General features: G+C 40.2%; 1 protein-coding gene across 2 annotated transcripts in view; it reads right to left on the reverse strand.

Annotated features, from left to right (window-relative positions):
• Positions 1 to 18,135: 18,135 nt before the first annotated feature.
• CAAP1 (caspase activity and apoptosis inhibitor 1) overlaps positions 18,136 to 23,292 on the reverse strand; it is a 41,306-nt gene continuing 36,149 nt past the window's right edge. For both annotated transcript variants that reach the window (XM_089487997.1, XM_089488002.1), the window contains exon 6: positions 18,136 to 19,882. In XM_089487997.1, coding sequence (XP_089344123.1) covers positions 19,545 to 19,882 — 338 coding nt within the window. In that variant the 3' untranslated portion in view covers positions 18,136 to 19,544. The remainder of the gene's footprint in view (positions 19,883 to 23,292) is intronic.

Consider the following 23,292-nt stretch of genomic DNA (forward strand, 5'->3'; position numbering starts at 1 on the left):
AGTTTCCCTATTCTGTCTGGAGCTCCTTTGATGTATGGTAAAAATACCTCCCCTTTGGGTGGTTGTTTTCTTCCCTCCTCTGGGTTTTTCTGGTCTGGTAGACTTTCTAATGTCTGAGTTGGGGTAAACATTAGCCTGTACAGCCTGGTCTGGGTGCTGCAATTCATCTACCAAGAAGTGGGGTTCACAGATCCGTTTTGCCTGGTCTACTAGTGTTTTTATTGTGCTTCTTTTTTGTCCTGGGTGATAGTTGGAGTTCTTGTGCAGGCATCTGTCTTTGTGTGTAGGTTTTCTGTATACTGTGTGGCCCAAAAATTGGTTTGGTTTGCGAACAACCAGGCCATCCAAGAATGGCAGTGTTCCTTCCTTTTCTTTTTCCATAGTGAATTGAATGTTGGAGTGGATGTTGTTCAGATGGTTCAGAAACACGGTCAGATCTTCTTCTCCATGGTTCCAAATGGTGAAAGTGTCATCCACATATTGGAACCAAGTTGTGGGCTTTTTTGGTGCTGTTTCCACGGCTTACTTTTCAAAGTGTTCCATGTAAAAGTTTGCTATCACAGGGCTTAGAGGGCTTCCCATGGCTACCCCATCTCCCTGCTTGTAGAATCCATTGTCCCACAGGAGTAGTTAGTGGTGAGGAAATATTTGAACAGGGCTGTGATATCTTCCAGAAATATGACTGCATTTTCTGCAACAAAGTTCAGCTGTGGATCCCTAAACAAGGACAGGAGAAGCGGCTGATTAGTAATAGTTATTCAAATATGTTCCAAGTCTGAGATGAAGCAATTAATTCAGAGGAGGCAAGAGCACTTAAAAGTCAGAATCCAACAACACTTATTGCTACATGCATACTACAGAATAGGTGAACCTTGTATTGGAAGTCATTAAACAAGTTAGATGGCTGCCTTTCCTGTATACTGTAGCAATAGATTTCAGTGATGGTAACAGGGCTGAACTTTCCTATAACTTAAAAAAGAATTTAAAAATACGTAAAATTTTATGGCATTTCTCAAATGCCATTTTTCCTATGTTATTCTCCCATTCCAACTAGGCACAGCTTCTGGCCTCTTAAGAAGCATGTGTCATTTAAACAGCATATCTCCAAAGTGACCCAAAGCAGCTTTATTTTGGCTTGTATGTTTGGGCCCTTACTTAAAGAGAAGATTGATCTGGGTCTAATGCTAGATCTCTGGATGATTTGCAGTAAATCAACAAAGATTCCCCAGCTGTGTCACAAAATGATTCCACCCAAACAGCACATGTACACTGACAGGAAAATCTAGCTTATCTTTGGGTTATCCCAATCCATAGTGACCACAGGGTTGTCTACACACACAAGTAAGTTTGGGAGGATTGCCCACACATTTTCTCTCCTTTGAACTCACCCTGATCAGATAAATTGCAGTATGTATGGTCACACAACTATGCTGCTCCAGAGAACAGGACCCGGGACAATGGATGCAAGCTCCAGGAAAAGAGATTCCACCTCAACATTAGGAGGAACTTCCTGACAGTAAGGGCTGTTCGACAGTGGAACAAACTCCCTCAGAGTGTAGTGGGATCTCCTTCCTTGGAAGTCTTTAAGCAGAGGCTGGATGGCCATCTGCTGGGGATGCTTTGATTGTGATTTCCTGCATGGCAGGGGGTTGGACTAGCTGGCCCTTGTTGTGTCTTCCAACTCTACGATTCTATGATTCTATGAGATTTTCCTCATCTCTCCATGCATGTGTTTCTGAACTCCTTCGCCTGGGCTCACACGAATGTCATGATGGAGTGCTGCCCACATACAAGAGAAAATATTGAGATTTTATGCTCAAAACCAGGATAAATCCACACTTTTAAAATCCGGATTAAAGCCCTGAGGCAATGAAAAGGCCTGAATTCACTCCCAATCATCTCATAAGTCAATTGTACAGCTTTGTGTGAAAACTTGATGAATATCCCTTATCCAGAATGCTTGGGACCAGAAGTATTTTGGATCTGGGTTTTTTTGGGAATATTTGCATATACATAATGAGATATCTTAGAGATGGGACCCAAGTCAAAACATTAAATTGATTTATGATTCATATACGCCTTATACACATAGCCTGAAGGTAATTTTATACATAATATTTTAAATAATTTTGTGCACGAAACAAAGTTTGTGTACACCGAACCATCAGAAAGCAAAAGGGGTCACTACTGCATTCTTACATGAGGACAATTTTGGAGTATTTCATATTTCAGCATTCCAGATGAGGGATACTCAACCTGAAATCTGATCACCACTATCTAAGGCCCCTTAATGAGTGGAGGTATTGGAACCTAGTTTGAACCTATCTCTATTTTTGTTTCTTAGCCACTATGGTAGAGATGGAAATCAAGCACACATATACCTCAATGTCCTAGCTACTATAGCCAATGAGGAGAAGTTGCAACCCAACAACATTTGGAAGGTTGCATGGTTTTCTACCCCTGCACTAAAGCCTAAATACAACTAAGTATCCCAACTAAACACATTGAATCAAATGAATTTACATAAGGGTTATTATGCAGCAACTGATTTAATAGGTCTACTCTAGTTAGTACTAGTAATTGGATTGAGGGCTGACACTACAGTAATTCCAACTCTGTTGAGGTAATGAATGTAACTATAACATTTATTTAATGTATTTTAAATCTTACCTTTCTAATAAAAACCCTCAAGATTGCTTACAGGAGCAATAAAAACAAATAAAATAGCAGTAATTAAAAAGAAGCAATAAAACACAAAATAAGAAGCAGTGAAAGGTATTTCAAATGCTACTAAACACACAGGCAAACACAGTGGACTTAACCTGGTGTTTAAATGATATCAATGGCTTCTCTAGGAAAATATGAGTATGGAAGGAGTTCTAGAACTCAGAAGCCATCACAGAAAAGGCTTCTCACACACCCCAAAGCCTGGACGACAGATTATCATTTTAATTGGTCGGATAGTTGAAGGAGAACCAGCATGGTGTAGTGGTTTCAATGTTGGATTACAGCTCTGGAGATTAGGAAGGGCCATGGAAGCCCACTGGGGACCCTGCCCAAGTCGCATTCTCTCAGTCTCAGGGGAAGGCAAAGGCAAAGGCACAGGCAATCCCCCTCTGAATAAATCTTGCCAAGAAAACCCTGTGATATGTTTGTCTTGGGAGTTGCCATAAGTCAGAAATGACTTGAAGGCACAGAATAACAACAACAACAATGGCAACTAGTTGAAGGAAGTCAGTCTCTAAAGTTCCCTGGTTTCAGGTCATCCAATTGCTGAGAGTATTTGACAACAAGCTTGAAATACAACAGCAGGCAGTTCTTTAATATAGTGACATGCTCAGAATGGGGCTCATCTTCTCAATGTGTGATAATCTGTTTTTTATGTTCCCCAAGTAAGAAAACACCTGCAGTAAAAACAAAAACTTCACTATACAATGGACCCTTGCCCCCCGCCCACGTGAGGCAAAAAACACTTATGCTTGAGTCCCATTGAATATAATGGGGCTTGGGTGCAATGGTACATGAGCACCATTCATTGTATCGCAGCACAACTTTAGCATAAGCTGAAAGCCACGTATAGTGCGCCAGTGTATGACACGGGTGCGCTGTATAAAAGTCAAATGTTTTATCTCAGTTCCTTTCCTGTTTTGCTAGGTATGTTGTTTTTTGAATTGCAGAAAACTTGCACACCACCCATAGTTAAACTGAGGGAGGCCTTACCTAGGAATTTTGGGGTTCTGGTGTGCCACTCATACTTGAATCATTTATTATTATTATTATTATTATTATTATTATTATTAAACTTTATTTCTAAAGCACTGTAATTATACACAGCGCTGTACAAAGTCGGTAAAATTAAAGAGTATATAAAAGCCTGCCCAAGGCGTACATTCTAAGATAATAACAATTAAAAGAGGAATAGATAAAATTACCATATAGAAAAGAAAAAACAAATTAAAAACATCAAATATAAAACAAATCACATCACATCAAATATTATCAGACAGCCAGATGACAATCACAAATTCCCTGAGAACGCTTCCCTAAACAATATGGTTTTCAGCTCAGCCTTAAAGCTGGTTAGGGAAGTGATGAGCCATGCATGCAGAGGAAGAAGGTTCCAGGAATGAGGGGCAGCAAGAGAGAAGGGATGGATCCGGGATGGGGCAGAGAAGATCCTGGGTTGGGAGAGGAGACTTTGGCTACCAGAGCAGAGAGTGCGAGTAGGGATGTAGGGAGAGAGAAGATTGGTTAAATAAAGAGGGGCCAGCCCATGCAGGGCTTTTAAGGTGAGTAGCAAAAGTTTGTACCTGATGCGGAAAGGAAAAGGGAGCCAGTCAAGGGAGGACAACAGAGGGGAGACATGATCATAACGGCGAGCGAATGAAATAATGCGTGCAGCTGAATGCTGAACGGAAATTAATGGGTGGAGATGAGAGGGGGAAGCCCTGCCAAGAGGAAGTTACAGTAGTCTAGTCGTGAGACCACTAGGGCATGGACCAGTGTCCTTGCGGTAGAAGCTGAGAGATATGGACGGATTTTGGCGATATTATAGAGAAAAAATCTGCAGAGTTTGGCTGTAGTCTGGATCTGAGGGATAAATGTACAGCGCTGTGTATAAGAGGAGTCAAAGATGAAACCAAGACTGCGGGCTTCCTGGACCGGCTGGATAGAGACGTTATTGACAGAAATAGAAAAGGAGTAGTGAAGGGTGGGCTTAGGAGGGAAAACAAGAAGCTCGGTCTTGGACATATTGAACCGTTGGAGTCCTCCCATGGTCTAAAGTGGCCAATCTCTTCTCCAATAGGAAACCACTTCTACCTTTTTTTCCTAAATATACAGAACCAGTGTAGCATAGTGGTTTGAGTGTTGGACTACGACCCTGGCAACCTGGGTTCAATTCCCAGCTCAGCCATGAAACCCACTGGGCAACCTTGGGCAAGTCACATGTTCTGAACCTCAGGGGAAGGCAATGGAAAATCTCTAAATAATTCTTGCAAAGAAAACCCCACAATACGGTTGCCATAAGCCAAAAATGACTTGAAGGCACACCACAACATACAGAGCAAGCCAGTGATATCTCTAGAGTAAGTCAGACCAGTAATAACAGATCAGCAAAAGGTTTTTAGAGACCAAAACAAGCCAAATTATCACGAGGATTTATAACAGAAAGTAGAAGCCTTGGTCTCCAAACAATGCTGCTAATGTTACTGTTACTATGACCTTTATCCTATTGGTAGTCTCAGCTGGAGTAGGCCCATTGAATCCATTGTTGAATAGTGAGTATGCATTTATGTAAATCCAAGGCCCATTACAAACGGGCCTTTAAGTACAGACTCAGTCCGTACTAGGGTTAGGAGGGGCGGTGCTTCCGCACCCCCCTAACCCTAGTACGGACTGAGTCCGTACAAAATGGCGGCGCCCTTTCCACATGGGGGCCGCCATGATGACGTCACGACCGTCATCGCTCCATGCAAGGGCGCTTAATGCGCCCTTTGCGCTGAGCAGGAAGGAGCTCCGTTTCGGAGCTCCTTCCTGGTTTGCGTCACTGGTTTGTGTCGCTGGGCGCAGCCTTCAGACAGCTGCACCCAGCAACGCAAGGGAGAAAGTGGCCAAGCCGCCCCTTTCTCCTCCTCCCCGCCGCCGCTTGAAGCCCCAAGGACACCCCTTTCCAGGCTGCGGGGAAGCGGCCTTTTGCTGCTTCCCCGCAGCCCAGAAACCGGCGGATCGGGGCCTCAGCGGCTGCTGTTCTGTCCACTGAGGCCCCGATACACCGGGGAAAGGCGCACCTACAGGCTGTAAAGCGCCCAAGTGATTCAATTGGTCAACTGTAGTTGAGGCTACTAATAGAAATTAGGGCTAAATATGCAAAAAAATACTGTGAGACACAGTCATCAAAATCACATCCAGTGATGAAAGAGTTCCAACTCGTTGCCAGGGTAAGAGCTGTGTAGAAGGGAGCATTTCAGCAGGTATTGCTTGTCATGACGGCAAAACCTGTTGAAATTTCCTTGTCTATACAATCATTAAAAGTACAGAAGCCCTGTCCCTTATTTCAATTAGCAACCTTATGTAGCTCTGGACTTCCAAGTATCTTTGTGGCTGTTGTCCCACCAATGTGAGCTGTTGTTCCCACTGATATGTTAAATTGGTAGGAATTAATAGAAGCTACTTGGCTGCCATCTTGTTTTGACATTTATGAGTACAGTGGGCCCTCCATATCCACGGATTCCTTATCCATGGATTTAACCATCTCTGGCTTGAATGTGTGTGTGTGTGTATTCCAAAAAGCAAACCTTGGTTTTGCCATTTTATATAAGATGCACTATTTTACTATGCCATTGTATTTAATGAGATTTCAGCAACCATGGATTTTGGACCGTCTGTTACCATACAAGGAGGAGAGGGATGTGGGAGTCCCCCTAGCAGTGTCAACATCTCACTGAAATTTTGGGGAAATTGTAGCTCAAAAGGAGTCCTGTGAAAGAAGGGTAACTTTGGGGATCTTTCCATCTGTGTACACCAGTATTGACAGCAGAGAGACTCCAGTTTCAGTAAATAGATGGGTTTTATTTAGAAACTAGCAAAGGTACATGCAAACATACCAGACTAATGCAGCTTTAAAACCATACAGAAAGAAACACATAGAAGGTTGGATAGTGAGAAACTGGAAATTAGAGGGGGCGATAATTACCAGTCCTGGAGATAGGTCCAAGGAAAACTGAGAGTGGCTCAGAAAGCATCTGAAATTTAAACAGAGAGAGTGGGGCCCTGGTCAGTTGAACAGAGCACTGGTCTATGATCAAAATGGCTATGGCTAGGGCAGACATTTATATCCTATTTTGTATCTTTGAGGGTGCTCGATGTTACCACACAGTGTAACAAAAGCCTTGATGGTTTTCCCATGGAATTGTCAAAAGGAATCTGGAAAAGCTGATGGCTTTAACTCCGGAGTGACAAAACATTGATTGGATTTGAGGCAACCCCTGGATAGTCAAACAGGAAGGGTGAACAGGAACATAGCTTGGGGTGAGGTGGGAGGTATGGTCTTTGACTGCTTTTGCATTGGGACTCACTTTGCCTCCATTCTAAAAGGAAAAACAAAAAGCAGGCAGAAGTGGTGGTGGTGGAGTAATCATCAAACCCATTTAACATGTCCATATGCCAGTGTGACTTTATACATGTGTCATTTCCTGGTCTCCAAAGGTCATTGTGACCTCTCAAAATATTCCCAGTGTTAGATATTAATTATGAAACTTCGTATCCATCAAGAGGGATGTAGAGTATGCTAACACTTCTTTAATTTGTGGTCCTCAGAATTGTTAGAACTTGAAATCCCACTCTATATTTCCACTAGCCATACTTTGATGGCATTACAGACAAATGGCATCAGGGCAGCCAAGTTGGAAAAGTCTGGTGTGGAGGCTGTTGTTTGGGCATCTGGCTGTTCCAGTTATTATGAATGAGATGGTTTCATTAGTTTCCCATAGCTTCTGATAAACAAAACAACTGAGTAGAATGCTAGAAGACGAGTACTCAACATTATGGAAAAGTGTATGGTAGGAAGATATGCACACATTGTATTTTCATCTGTTTGAGTAATGTGAAGTTTGGTTATTCTATGTTTGATTTAAAGTTTACTTATCCTATCAGCCTGAAAATAGTTGCACTAAAAGAAGAAATTAAATTTAAAGCCATTGTTTACAATGGAACATCGTTTTTATATATTTAAAATTAGAGCAGTGAAAGACTGGAGGTGGGATGGCTGCCCACCCAAAAAAATTGGGGGGGGGGGAATATTCCCCCTCCCATTTTCTTTCCCCAAGTATTCACATCTGTTTGCACTAAGTACTGTGATATGAGTGAGAAATATTTAAGCACCGCTGTCCCTCCCTGCAGTCGAATCTTAAAGATGCTTAATTTAGGCTGCACTGCGATCTAAAGAAAATTTATCTATGCTAGCCACAAATGTTGATTTACTGAAGGGTGATACCAGGTTAGTAGAGTTGAGCCTTTAATCTTGATTTCAGAGTCTTCATATTTAAGTGCAAATGAGTGAAATTAGAGAAAGGAAGTAGAAATAGATGTGAGAAATGCTTTATAAAGCATTTATCAAATAGCAACTAGCATGAAAAGACACTAAAGGATTCCCATGTTTATAAGGATTAACCACCAAATATCAATGGTCAAAGACTGAGTTTGGCCATGCATTCCACAGAGGGCTGTTGGAGCATGCAAAGATGCAAAGGGGTGTGTGTGAACCACAGAAATGATAACTTGTCCCCTACAGTTTAATAACCATGCAATATTTACTGTTACGCTCCTTGGTTCTTTCCCCCTCTGACTAGAGAGAGTCACTTTGATTAACTGGTATGCAGCAAAAACCTTTTTACAGGCTTCAGACTTTTCTTCACCTTTTATGTATCCTGTTTACATATTTTAATATTAATGGAAAGAAACAACCATAAAACACGAGTCTTGACAAAAAAATTGCAGTATTTTAACATTTAAATTTAGCCGTAAATAAGGGAAACATAATAAACATGGTCTCCCACCTCCCGTCTGCACATATTGCAGATTGACTTAGCAATAAACATGAAGCTTTATATTATCATGACTAAACTGCAGGGCTTAATAATCAGGCTGTAATTTGGGATCTGGTCTCCTACAGTTTTGCATTTGCCTTTGGTTTTTTCAAATGGCCATCACTTAATGCCACCTCGCTGTCATTTCCACTCCACAATTCCACCGCTTTGAGAACATCATCAGCAAAGATCACTATAGCACTGTAAAGTTATACAACAGTTGTGGAGAAAACACAGCCTTTCAGATGCTGGCAGACTACAACTCCCATCATTCCTAGCCACTGACTATGGGGCTCAGACCAAAGTCTCCTTACTCCTGCTATAAAAGCCCTGGCCTGTGCTCTAAAGTGAAATGTGTGTAATGAAGTAGTATAGGTCATTGCTGCAAGGGGCGTAAACGCTACCTCTACAATATCTTCCTTTTATTTTATTTTTGATAAATTGGACAACATTTTTAAACCAATTCTTTTGTGCTCCTAAGGAACTGCTCCTACCCCTTTCCCATCATTCTATTTCATGAGTACAAACTGCTAGCCCTCAGGTTGTTTTGAACTACAATTCCCATAGCTCCTTACTATTGGTCATGCTGCCTGAGGCTTCTGAGAGTTGTTAGGCTGCATCCGCAATGCAGAAACAATCCAGTTGTGACACCACTTTAGCTGCCATGACTTAATGCTATGGAATGTAGCTTTGCGAGACTTTTAGCCTTCTCTGTCAGAGACCTCTGGTGCCAAAGCAAACTACCATTCCCAAAATTCCATAACATTGAACCATGGCAACTAAAGTGGTACCAAATTGGATTATTTCTGCAGTGCGGATGGCCTCTCAGTCCAGAACATCTGGACAGTCAAAAGGATTCCTACTCCTCTTCTGTTAGTTAACTGGAAATGAAGGTGAACATTGTCAGCCAAGCACCTAATTGATATAAGGACCAACATACATAGTCTGAGAAATCAGATAGGACTGTACTATCCTAGCTAGAAGGGTACATTTGAATCCCATATGGCCCTGTTAACATCTAAGGTCTAATTTGCACTGCAGAAATAATGCAGTTTGACACCACTTTAACTGCCATGGCTCAATGCTATGGAATCATAGGATCTGTAGTTTGTTGTGGCACCAAAACTCTGACAGAGAAGGCTAAATATCTCACAAAACTACAGATTACAGAATTGCATAGCATTGAGCCAGGGCAGTTAAAGTGGTATGAAACTACAGTGCAGATTAGATCCAAATCTCCTTGCCTGTGATACAATACAAAGGTGTGGACAATGCTGCCCTCCAGATGTTATTGTGCTGCAACTTCCAGCATCCTTCACCATTAGCTATGCTAGGTAAAGAGGATGGAACCTGTGCTTCAGTAACTTGTGGAGGTCCACATGATTCTCCGCCATGCTGTAATAGTCTGCAGGAACAGGGATGTAATTCTTTGGTAATTTTGTTCTGAAAAGAAACAAGCAATTTTAGCATTTTTTCAAAAACACTGTTCTCAAAGGAGTTCAGGGGATCTCTGCACCAAATTTGGGTATTTTCTGCATGAAAAAGCGTATCTTGTGCACAGAAAATAAAGTTGCTGTTTCTGAGATGGAAAATGTTGCTTTCTGCAGAAAATGTGTGAATTTTGCACCAAATAAGTCCCAAATGGCAGAGTCTCATCAGTCCAGCATTCTCCCCAGAAGGGTTTCCAGAGACTGAAGTAGCACACGTTTTAACCATTTTCCAAATAGTTTTGAATATTCCTTCCATACTGAGTCAGAAAGAAGTATCCCAGCCTTTTCCTTCATGCGGTCATTGCTATGCAAAATGTTTTTGCTTTGGATTTGAAAGTTAAAAGTATTTTTTTAACTTTGGTAATAAATGTTTTAGTTCTATCTTTTTTATTATTATTGTAAGCCACCTCGAGTCACATTTTGGGAGAAAGGCAGGATATAAATCTCATAAATAAATAAATAAATAAATAAATAAATAAATAAATAAATAAGATTGTACTCCTCATTTCAAACTGGGCACAGTTATCTATAGCAGCTGAATAGTCTGACACATTTGAAGGGCAATACTTCCATCGGCAGTATTTTTATGAAGTTGCCTTTAGGATACTTCATCTTTATTATTATTATTATTGCTGTCTAATAACCTGCCAACTTTGTGATCAATGCATTAATACTTTGCAGCTAATTATTTCAACCTCTTCCCCCCAAAAAAAGAAGATGGCAAAAATTCTAAAGATATTTAGAAGCAAATTAACCAGGCCTCTGGTTAATCTAAGCAGCTGAAGCAAAACATTTCCACACAAACACGAAACACCATAAAAGAGAGTGCTGCAAACAAACCTGAATTGTTTGGAGGCAATGTCTATAATTTGTCTTTTGAAAGTGACATTTTGAAGTCTAATTATTGTTCTCCATCAAATCACCATAAAAACAGCATTAAAGCCGCTTGCCAGGAATAATTGGTACTTTTGATTCTCACGGGAGTTACACCTTTTTTTTTTTAATTAAGATCATCCAACTGCAGTCTTGGCAACGGGGAAGCAGCACAAAATTGTGGAAAGAAATGGCTTTTCCTCTTCTGCTCAGAAGGCTTAGCAAGAAGTTAACTTTCTCCTTCCACTTGACCAGTAGCAAACTTTTTTGTCTGCAAGAAAGTGGGCTTTTCTCTTTCCTTGCTTAAGTTCTGAAATAATAAAGGACAGAACTCCACCAGCTGCATAGCTGTACAGAAGAGGGCACTTCAGCAGCTGTTGCTTGGCATTCAACCAGGTAACAAGTGACACCTGCTAAAATTTCCTCTGCTACACAACTATTAAAGATACAAGAGATCCTCTCTAGTTTTCACTCTGGCAACCCTACTTTGCGTGGGAAGGGAGGTTGACATGTTTTGTGGGGATGGAGAGTCTAGGGCCCCCTCAGAGCCTGGCACTGACAGTTATAAAGAATGATCACATGTGTGTGCAGATGTGGACAGCTATGTCACTCTTAAAAAGAGGAAAATCACTACGAGTGCATCTACACTGAAGAAATAATACAGTCTGACACGACTTCAACTGCCATGGCCCCATCCTACAAAATCCAGCACTCTTTGGCAGAGAAGGCTAAAGGCCTTGTGAAATTACAAATCTCAGGATTCCATAGGATGGAGCTACAGCACTTAAATGTCATGTCATGTCATACTGTATTATCTCTACAGATTCACCCAATGTAAACAAGTCCAGGTTCACACAAAGTGATCACTACCATGTAGAGCAATTTAAAGCATAAATAATCTACTAATACAATCGGCCCTTCTTATATATGGATTCAAGCATCCACAGTTTGAAAATGTTCAAAAACAGTATAAATTTCAAATATCAAACCTTGATTTTCCATTTTTTATAAGGGACACCATTTTGCTATGTCATTATATTTAATGGGACTTGAGCATCCATGGATTTTGTTATCCATGGGGGATCTTGGAACCAAACCCCAGCATATAACAAGGGTCCACTGTACCTTATTTTGTAATTCATACCTTATATATTCAATTATAAATTGAACAATCTATGCGCAAAAACTGACCTGTGTCGGCTTATATGTGGGTCAATACTGCTTAGAAAGGTCCTGAAAAAAGCCTCAGCAGCGATTTCTGAAAAAGCTGTCCAGGCAGGGGTGTGTGTGTGTGTGTGTGTGTGTGTGTGTGTGAAAGAGGTGATTTCCTTCACAATCCGATGTTAAAACCTTCTCCTCCAGCACCAGGGATGTGGTGTTAGGTGGTTGGGAGAGGTCCAGAGAAGGAGAGAGGGAAGTAGTGTTTCCCCCTTTACATCCCCGTTTGTTACATCCCCCTAAATTTTATCCTCAATGTATCCACGGGTAATATCAAAATCCATGATTCTGGCCCTAAAACCTTCCCTCGACTTATACATGAAATTGACTTGTACATGAGTTAATGCAATATACGTCTTGAACAACTTTTAGCTACTAGCTGGTAAGTAAAGCAATTACATACATTTGTTTGTAGCTAAATAAGACCTTTATACTATTGGTTAAACGTACTCAATCTACACGTCTTTAAATTATTTTAGGGGAATGAATGCAAAATTAAGAATTCCTGCTTCATGCTCTGCTTATATATTATGTAATACCATTTACATGAAGACTAGGATGTCCAGAACTTTCCAGAGGCAAAGTCTGGGCAGCAGAACAGTTTTTCTCCACAAAACGGAAATTAAATGGCCACACCATCTGACTGACAGAGTCTAATTTACACAATAATAAATATAATAAATGGCTATTGTCATGTTTATGCATGATTTCCACAGTCTGATATCTTTCTGTGCAGTCCATTCTTTCACAGAAAAGAAAAGTAGGTCTTAATTTTTGAGTGTTTGATATATGTGATGGATTCAGTTTTAAGTTATGATGGGAATGATTTTAAAATGTCTGTCTATATTAAATTCAGATTTCATTTCAGATCACATTATTTTAAGGAGTTTTCACTGTCAATAATGTCTTTATTTTTAAAGTAGGATAAATCCATTGCTAGTCCTGCCTTGGACAGTCCCACTGAAATTGTCAGGGCTTTTTCATTGCAACTAAAGTCCCATTAATTTCAATGGGTCTATCCTAGGTAGGATTAATGTTGGATTTACCTACCTTGTGTTTTTATCCACTCTACTGCCCAAAAGAGTGTGATCAAAACAGTACAAGTTGAGTCTCCCACACCATCCCCAACATCTGTTAACTGAGTCTGCTGCCACACTGCACAATTAATGCAGTTTGACACTGTTATAGCTGTCATGGCTCTGTTCTATGGAATCCTGGGATTTGTAGTCTGTTTTGGCACCAGAACTCTCTCAGAGAGAAAGCTATCTCACAAAACTGCAGTTCCCAGAATTTCCTAGCATTGAGCCATGGCAGTTAAAGCAGTGTCATATTGCATTATTTCTGCAAGTGTGGATGCAGTGCAAGAGAGGGGCATTCAGAATTCTCAACCCGACAGCTCTAGTGCCTCAACAAACTACAAAGCACAGGATTATATAGGATGGAGCAATGGCAGTAATAATGGAATCACAGTGCTGTGATGTGTAGCATGAATGGTACAGATGACAGTCCCTTTTTCACAGCATTTGACAAATTAGAATGGGCTGGCTGGGAGAGGAAGCAGTGGAACAGTATGGTTTTTTCCAACATTTTGTTAGGGTATATTGCCGCCATAGCAATTTTTCAAGTTTTGGTCTCCTCAGTAGCATTTCCAGAGAGTCAGTGTGTTGCAGTGGCTTGAGTGCTAGACTAGGGCTCAGGAGGCTTGAGTTCAAATCCCTGCTCAGCCATGGAAACTTACTGGGTGATCTCAGAGGAAGGCAATGGCAAACCTCCTCTGAATGAATCTTGCTAAGAAAACTCGGTGACACCATTGCCACAGGCCAGAGTCCATTTGAATGCAAGGAACATCAACAACCAATAGGGTATCTACATTTTTCTAATCAGAGCAATCCATCTCTGGATTTATATTGGTATGTACACAGAGCAGGTGCCATGTTGGGCAGAGGGTGCCTAAGGTGGCAAAATGGCTTTGACTAGATCTATAGATAGGAGATGCATCTTAGCTCTAGCACACCTCCATGGGGCTACAAAGTGCACTGTTTGCTATTTCACATGATAGCAAGGCTGCTTTTGAATTCTTTTAATAACAGATGGTAGGACAAGTGCATTTTGCTAGCCTCCTTGTAACGTAAAAGGCAGGCACACTATTGGCTGCAAAACAGAATGGGAGAAGCTACTGCACTGCAGTCTAAATGAACACAGTGGATGGACCAGAGCCCTGAGCCATATGAATGGTCCAGGGGGCAGGAGTGGGAAAGGGAGCATTGATCTTTCATAGGATACTAGCGGCCTGAACAGACAGGCCAAAATAAAGCTGCTTCGGGTCACTTTGGAGGTATGCTGTTTAAAGGACTGCAGCATAGCTTTGGTGCAGCTTCTGGCCTCTTAAGATGTGTGTGTCATTTAAACAGCATACCTCTAAAGTGACCCAAAGCAGCTTTATTTTGACCTGTTTGGGCCCTAAGCTTTTTACAAGCATAGCTGTTTTCATTTGTGAGATTGGAGACCATGGTGCCTCTCAGTTTCACTTGTTGGAGACGTAAGAGCAAGACAGATGTACAGTGGTCCCTCCACATTCGCTGGGGTTAGGGGTGAAGGACCCCCATAAATGTGAGGGGGGAATATCCTTTTTATCTGAGAAAACACATCCCTAGGAATCTCCAGTTCCTGCAGTGCAACTCTATGGTCAGTATCTGCCAGAAGTTGATCACAGAATCATGCTGGAGGACCTACAAATGCCTAGAGAAGTGTTTTCTCTAGGAACATCTAGGTTCTCCAGCACAACTCTACAGTCAACTTCCAGCTGAATTGCACTGGAGGACTTAGAGATTCCTAAAGGGAACATATTAATCAAAACAGCAAACAATTAAATTTGCAAAAGTCAAAGCCGCAAATATGAAAGGCCAACTGTATTATTCTTAAGGCCTGGCTGTCTTGAGTCCCTATATTGAGAGAAAGGCGGGATATAAAATAAATAAATAATGTCCTGCTTGTGAGTTTCACAGTTGGCCACTGTAGGAATACCATCCCGGATCAATTGACCCTCAGTTCCAATCCAGCACAGCTCTTATGTTTTCTTGGTGTATGTTTTGTGTGTCCCAACCACATCCTATGAGATTGGAGCCCTTATTCTGAATTCGCTCAGCAATTTGAACTCTCACATTGACAGATACGTTCCTGCCTCTTCTATTAGATGATCTAAAACAGTCACTCCCAGCCTTGGGCAATGGGCTGGTGTTGGTCTACACTTCCACAACCCCTGCCCGCTGGGGATGATGGAAGTTGTAATCAACACTGTCTGAGAGCGGGGAAAGCTGTTTAAAGGAGCATTTGAAACTGACAACATGAAAAGCAATCTGTAAAGCATTCCAAATAAAAAAAATAGTTTGATTATACAGGAAGCAAGCTAGCAGGAATTGATGCGGTAAGATAATAGGGCCGATGGTTCTTAAACACAATTGCTTGGCAGTTCTGAAAATGAATTAGTGCGTGAACAAGTGGTTGCTTGCACTCTCCCAGGCATAATGCTCAACAATTAAGAAATAATTTATTCCTTTGTAAATATCTTCCATTTTCCTGAAGCTAATGCTTTTATTTGCACAATCAACTTATCAGTCACTTCCATGTACAAGACTACATTTCTTCAAAACATTAAAAAAAAGCCTCAGCATGCCTCTGATGATTTTAGATACTACAAAGTACATACCACTAGATTTGATTACTGTATTTCAAATGACATTAGTGTTGTGACAGCAAAGTGCCTGGCTCTAAGGCTGGGCACATATTGGGTTTCTAAGAATTACCTCCAAATTCTTAGCCAAGCGTTACACACACAGAGGGATCATTTTAAAGAGCAGCCATCTCTCAAAATGGGCAGAAAAGTTACATTGTTGAACTATAGTTCTCCAACCATTTCAAGGGGATGCCAGGAATTGTAATCCAAAAAAATATTCATTTTATAAGCTCTGAAAAACATATGGACATTGTTGGGGCATGTTGTGGGCCGTCATAGCATGCCTTTTGCAAGCTGTCCTGAGTGCCCATTATTGCAAACATGACATGACCAGTCCTATTGGTATTATTGGTTTTTTAATCTGGAAAAGGCTACAGCTGAATGCTCAGATAAAAAGCATGAACAGAAATGAGAAAAATCCAGATTGCATCATCCTACTATGAAATTCAAAGCAATCCAGAGGAAAGATATCAGTTACCGTATAGAGACTATGGCAAAGGGAATAACACTATCCCAATGAAATGAATGAGACCTTTAAAGAAAAGCTGAACATGTCTGACATGTGCCCACAATTTATCCCATGTGAGCATGGTAATTATAGGTAGCAGGGTAGGCACCAGATTCAAGAACAAACAAAGAACAACACTTTTTGAGAGCCAGGTCATCATAAATACAGGAAAGGACCAAAGAACTCCCCCAGTTTAGCCCAATGCTATGTTATTTTATAAAGCCAGGCATTATTGAGGACATAAAGGCCTTCAGGCAGATCTCCTGGTTTTGAAGCAAACAGAAGGCTTCTTAATCCCATGTTAGCCTAGTAACTTTGATGTGAGTGTATAACTGAAGAGGAAAGAGTTGTTGTTCTATGGAAAGTTGTTTTATATACAATTTATAGGGATTTTGCAGCAGGAGATCAGTTTTTTTTAAAGTGCATGATGCATCTGCATCACCAGGAGCAACCCTTATCATCAGCTTCTTCCTTATTTTTCATTTAATTTTTTACCACACTTCAGTCTTTCAGAAATCCCCAACTCTACAAGCTGCCAAAAACAAGAATTACTGGGCGGGAAACAAACTTCAGCCAGGCAGAATTCTCAGCAGTTTCCGGAACAGCCATTTCTTGAAAAACGGAATTTCTTATTCAAGAAATGGCTGCTCCGTGAATGCTTTGATGACGGGAGAGAAGTGGGACATCTCAATGACGATTAAGAAGTGTGGCTGGCTATCCCACCTTCATGCTTCAGGAATGCTTCAGGAACGTTTTGCCAGTGGTAAGCCTCCGTGTGATAAGGGCCATTGAGTTAGAAGAGACCACAAGGGCCATCTAGTCCAACCCCCTGCCATGTAGGAAGACACCATCAAAGCACCCCCGACAGATGGCCATCCACCCTGTTTAAAACCTCCAAAGGAGGAGACTCTGCCATACTGAGGCAGCATGTTCCACAGCTCTTACCACCAGGAAACTACTCCTAATGTTTAGGTGGAACCTCTTTTCCTGCAGTTTGAATTCATTGCCCCATGTCCTAGTCTCTGGAGCCGCAGAAAACAATCTTGCACCATCCTCAATATGGCATCCCTTCATATATTTTAAAAAGCTATCACGTCACCTCTTAACCTTCACTTCTCAAGGCTAAACTTACTCAAATCCCTAAACCACTCTTCATAGGGCATGGTTTCCAGAACTTTTACCATTTTGGTTGTCCTCCTCTGGACACATTCCAGCTTATCAGCATGCTTCTTGAATTGTGGTGTCCAGAACTAGACATAGTACAGTTTGCCCTCTGTATCCACAGTTTCCTTATCCACACATTAAACTATCCATAGCTTATATTTTAAAAACATAAATTCCAAAAAGCCTTAATTTTGTCATTTTATATTGTATAAGAGAAACCATTTTACTGTGCCATTGTAATTAATGGGACTTGAGCATCCATGGATTTTGGGATCCATGGTGAGTTCTGGAACCAAATCCCAGCAGATACCAAGGGCCTAGTGTATTCCAGGTGAAGTCTTTGCCACATACTGTAGCTGATGGTCCCCCTTTTTACACAGTTCAGTGTTAGGTCTGCAACACTCCTTCCTTCATTCTTTTTCAACCCAAATACTGAAACCTAAGAAGGTGGGAGAACCAAAGAAAGCAATTAAAATGAGTGGCTACTGTTCAATCAGCTATTTGCTGCAGGTCTGCTTCCACCATTTTAATTTTTTTAAATAAAAAAATCAGCCTGAAATACAGTTATTTAAAGTCAATTATATTTATTTAGCTCATTTGTACATGGTAGATTGTAGAGGTTTTTTGCCTTTTTTCAAAAATGGCAGATATTGATCTACTGAAAGTTGTGAATAAGGGCCAATCAGTAATTTGTACAATGGATGCAAGAATATATATGTCCAAATAAAAACTCAGCATACTGACAATTCACATTCTGGACTGCTCTGTTTCATCTTACAGAATGGACAACTGAATGACAAATAAATAAAAATACCCTAGCTGCATGGAAATGTTTCTATCAAATAGAAATTAGAAAACTTTACTGGTAATGAAAGGAGAGAAAAATACCACATCGATCGAAAAATGAAACAGTTGTGGTACAGCCAGTCTTAACAATCAGGCACTTCTGTACTTGCTTAACATAGGGGTTAGAAACTATCATTAATCATATTAACTCTACAATGTAAGCATGCATTTTAATGTTTTGAGGTTTAACTATTCTCTTTCAATGTTGTCTCTCATATTCTGGGAAATTATGCACCACATAACTTTCAAGTACCAAAAGTTTTTTATACCGTATAATGTAACACACACACACACACACAATTACTGAAGTCACTAGAATTAAGGGAGACAAGTACTTTTTTCTTCATTTTTTGAAATTATACATATTGTGAATATTTAAGGCTGGTTGGCTGACCAAACTGGCAAACTGCTAAGGCCAGATGCATTGTTTCCCAATTCCTGCCAAAGGTCAGTGTCACCATCTTGACTTTCAAGAGGAGGCCATAGAGGTCAAAGGCAATGCATATCAACATTAACATGCCCATAACTTGTATCAATTTTAGAAAGTTCTGCAAGATTCAAATGACTGTCAGAGATCCTTGAGTGCTTTCTCAACTCACATGTCACATATAATGGGCAATGCCCCTTTGTCCCCTTCTACAATTAAACTTTCTAAGACAAGCAGGATGGAAATGTGTGGTTCTCCAGAAGGTACTAGATTGTAACACCCATCATCCCTCACTATTGGCTACATTGGCTCAGGCTGATGGAGACTGCGAAGTCCACACGTACCTCCTGAGTAAAGGTTGTCAAGAGACCCTCAGCACTTCTATTACTCTGTAAAGCTAGAGAGCGATGCTGTCTATGCCTATTTGTTTTCTGATTACTTTTGAGATATAATCTAAGTGAAAAAAAAGGTGACCAAGTGGGCCAAACAGTATCCAACCAATCAATGTGCATTTAAGTCACAGAAGCAGCATCCTGATGACAGTGACAAACTGCTGCCGATTAGTCCAGTTAGGATACACAAAGGGTTTGGAATGAGGAATGTCAAAGCCAGTCCAAACATCATTTTTAGCACTGAAGGGAGCTGACATCACACCCATCAGAACAAATACAGACATCTTGCAAATGAAACAACCCTGGGGCTATTTTTTTGCATCTCCAGCTTTCATGAGGGCCTTAATAGCCCTTGCTCGCATCTCAAGCTCCAGGAGTTCCAGCTGCTGTGCTGATGGCTGAACATCATCTGCTGGAGGAACTGCTAATGCTGCTGCCTTAGTCTCCTTCGGGGAAGATTCAACAAGCCCCAGGATCTCGTTTACACTTTTCTCAATGTCCTTTTGAAGGTCATCTATCTGACCATCTCCACTTCTGACAGTCTTTTCCAGCACATCTGGACTCTCTTCTTCGTTGCATGGGCCTTCAATGTCGCTATCATACGCGTCGGCATTGATGCTGAGAACATCACTATCCTCCCCCTTGCCTGCAATGCAAAATTAACATGAAGAAAGGAATTCAGATGCCTAACCAAAAGGATTGATTTTCACCTTGCAAAATATTGCCTCGACACACAAATATTCCCTTGCACAGATTTAAAGTATAGGAAAGGTCATCTATAAATTAAAAACAACAGTTTCTCTCTCTTCTGCCCTCCCCCAGTCTTAAGACTGATTTAATTTAGACAAGTTTTAATGCATTTTTATTCCAATTTAGAGGAACATGCAGTAGACCAAAGCAACAGCGCTTGGAAAATTTATTCCATCGTATGGAATTGCATGATCTATTTTCCTAATTAAAATGTCATAAGGTTTTATATCACAAGGACGCGCCTGCATTACAAAATGAAAGTTGATATGGGGAGCCTTTGGGACCGACTACTGTTTATTATTTTTGAAGTAAATTTAATTCCTAAAGTGCAGCTTAAAAATACTCCTAGAATTACTTTATATGTGGTAACAAAAATAATACAAGGGTACAAGTTAACAATGTAATAATACACTTAACCAGAGATGTTAAGAATTATAAACAGGATGTTTCAGTTTAAGTTACCTGCAGAACAATTAGGGCATTCTTATCTTATTTCTTCCATTTTGATTAAAAAACAAAGGCTGAGGAACAAACAGCTTGCTCCAAGGCTTGGGCATGTTTAAAATATTCCCTTTAAATGCCAGAGCTCGATTCTGTTCCTGATGCCACTTTAGAAATTTCTGTTCATTCCAAAAATACAATAATGGTAAGACATACTATTTCAGAAACTCAAGTCTCAAACTCCCCAGGATGTCCTGAACTTTGAAAACAGGCAGTGGGGTTTAGGAAACTTTAACAAAATACAATGCAAACTAGTTACATCTTTTCACATTTTTTTTTAAAAAAAGATAAACCTCAAACATTTATTTTTCTGACATCTTTTCCTCGGGTACTAAAGGTATGTAATCAATTATCTTTTGATATTCTCCATTAACAATGTTTATTGGTTAAATGTACGACAAAGCAACTTGTTCCCCAAAATAAGAAAATGACTGATTTTATAGGTCTAAAGGTACAAACTGCCTCACTAAATCAGATCAGGGACTGATGTCAACAAACCATCACTAAATAGGGCAAACCAAGCAACAAGGAAAACATGATAGCAAAAGCCAATGACACCATACCAAAGGCTAACAGGGAAAGTAGGACAGCAAAAACCTCCTCCTGTAGTATGCCCGCATTGTGGAGATTCCATTAGTAGTTATTATGGCTACGTAACTTAAGCTGCTATTTTTGTCAATCAACTTGACTTTTAAAGAGAAGGGCTATCTGTGAGGCTCCTGCTCCTTTATCCCACCGTTTCCCCCCCGGATGCAAGTTTCTGTTTGTCGTGGCACCTGAGCTCTTTGACGGAGAAGGGTAAATGTGTCACAAAACCACTAATCCAAGAATTCCATAGCATTGAGTCATGGCAATTAAAGTAGGGTCAACCTAGATTATTTCTGGAGTACAGATGCAGCCTAAACCACTTCTACTACCGTATGTGAAGGTTTCCACAAATCTCGCTATCACCAACAGCTTTCCCTTATTCCCACTCTGCCACAAAAACCACTGTGGGGGCCTACTAGATGCCCTCAAGGTTGATGTGTGGGATATTATGCAATGTCTAGTCCCATTAGACAGCAACTCATTTTGATAAAACATTATTCATTGAAAAAATAAAATGCACTCAAAAGATAAAAGCAGTTAAAAACAGAACATATTAAAACAGAATTATTGTTTACTCAGTTATTGTTTACTGAATTACTGTACTAGATAGAGCGTTCATTTATGTTGCTTCCACACTGCAGGATTAATGCAGTTTGACACCACTTTAAGTCTCATGGCTCCATGCTAAGAAATCATGGGATTTGTAGTTTGTTGTGACACTGGAATGCTCTCACAGAGAAGGTTAAGTATCTCCCAAAATCTACAAATCTCAGAATTCCATAGCATTGCATCATGGCAGTTAAAGCGGTGTCAAACTGCATTAATTCTGCATTGTAGATGCAACCTGTGTTAACACTCCATTCGATTTCAGCCATAAGCCCAAACTTTATCTATATCTATATATTCATTTTCTACAGTTTACCCCTTAAATTTTGACTCCATAAACTGTTCAAGAAGTTCTTGCAAGCCAAGTACAAAGCACACTTTGGCACCTCCATTTAGAGGCAGTAAAGCCAATTGGGGAGGAAACAGATGGAAGTTTCAGAACCAGAGTTGCAGGGAGACCTTTTTCTTTTCATTTGCTCTCCAAGTATATTGTAGAGAAAACAAATGAAAGAGGTCAGGGTGAGAAAAGGTTTAAGAAGATGAAGACTTCTGGATGTTCATACATTTATAAACTGTGACAATTGGCAGGAAGAGACTGGTTCCTCTCATTTCAGAATGCAAGGATTCAGCAGTGATATTGCCCAAAAAGTTCAGTGCAGAGGAAAGGAAGTTATTCAAATAACCCATACTTATGGCATTTGTTGCCATTACAGGTTGAGATAGTGTGAGGTCATGGACTTTTTGTAGAAAATGATGATGATGATGATGATGATGATGATGATGATGATGATGATGATGATGATGATTTTCTTATATCCCGCCTTTTCCTCCAATATAGGGACTCAAGGCAGCGGTAAAGTAATTTGGTTTTGTATATTCAGTAATAGAGGGAATCAGGTAAGGATCCAGTGGGTGATTGGTGAAATGTCTGGAAAGATTCAGATTTGAATTTGAATATAATGGTGGTTGACAGTTTGTCGAGATGGGCATGAAGTATGTGGAGTGAAAGAGTGAGGATTAGGATTAAGCCAGCTAGGTTTAGGAATTACTTTTTAAATAATTTTTATTATATATCAAACAGACAAACGTATATACATACATACATAACTACAAATGCATATACATATAGCACACACCCCTAGATCTACCTGTAGTCACATACACACACACACACACACACACACACACACACACACACACACACACACCCCTATAAACATTTATGCTATCTATTACCTACATATTACCTACATATTACCTACATATTACATATATTATTTTTCCCACCTATATTTACACTCATACTATATCTTCTTTTCTTATTAGCCTTTTCTTTTTCTTATGTCATTACTTGATTTATTCATTGACTTTTCTCTATATTCTTTTTCCAGTATTCAATTACTAGGTCCCATTCTTTTTCTTCCTCCTCGTTATCTTCCTTTTCTCCTTTCAAACTTTTGGACAGCCTCTCTCATATCCAATAATTTCCTCATCCATTCTTCTAATGTCAGAATTTGTATTGTTTTCCACTTTTGTGCGTACAGCACCCTAGCTGTTGTAATCATATATAATACTAATTTTGAGTATTTTTTTCCTAGGTCTTTCCCCAAT

This window comes from Sceloporus occidentalis, unplaced genomic scaffold (genome assembly GCF_023333645.1).
Source record: "Sceloporus occidentalis isolate IW3139 unplaced genomic scaffold, rSceOcc1.0.p SCAF_1, whole genome shotgun sequence".
Taxonomy (NCBI): domain Eukaryota; kingdom Metazoa; phylum Chordata; class Lepidosauria; order Squamata; family Phrynosomatidae; genus Sceloporus; species Sceloporus occidentalis.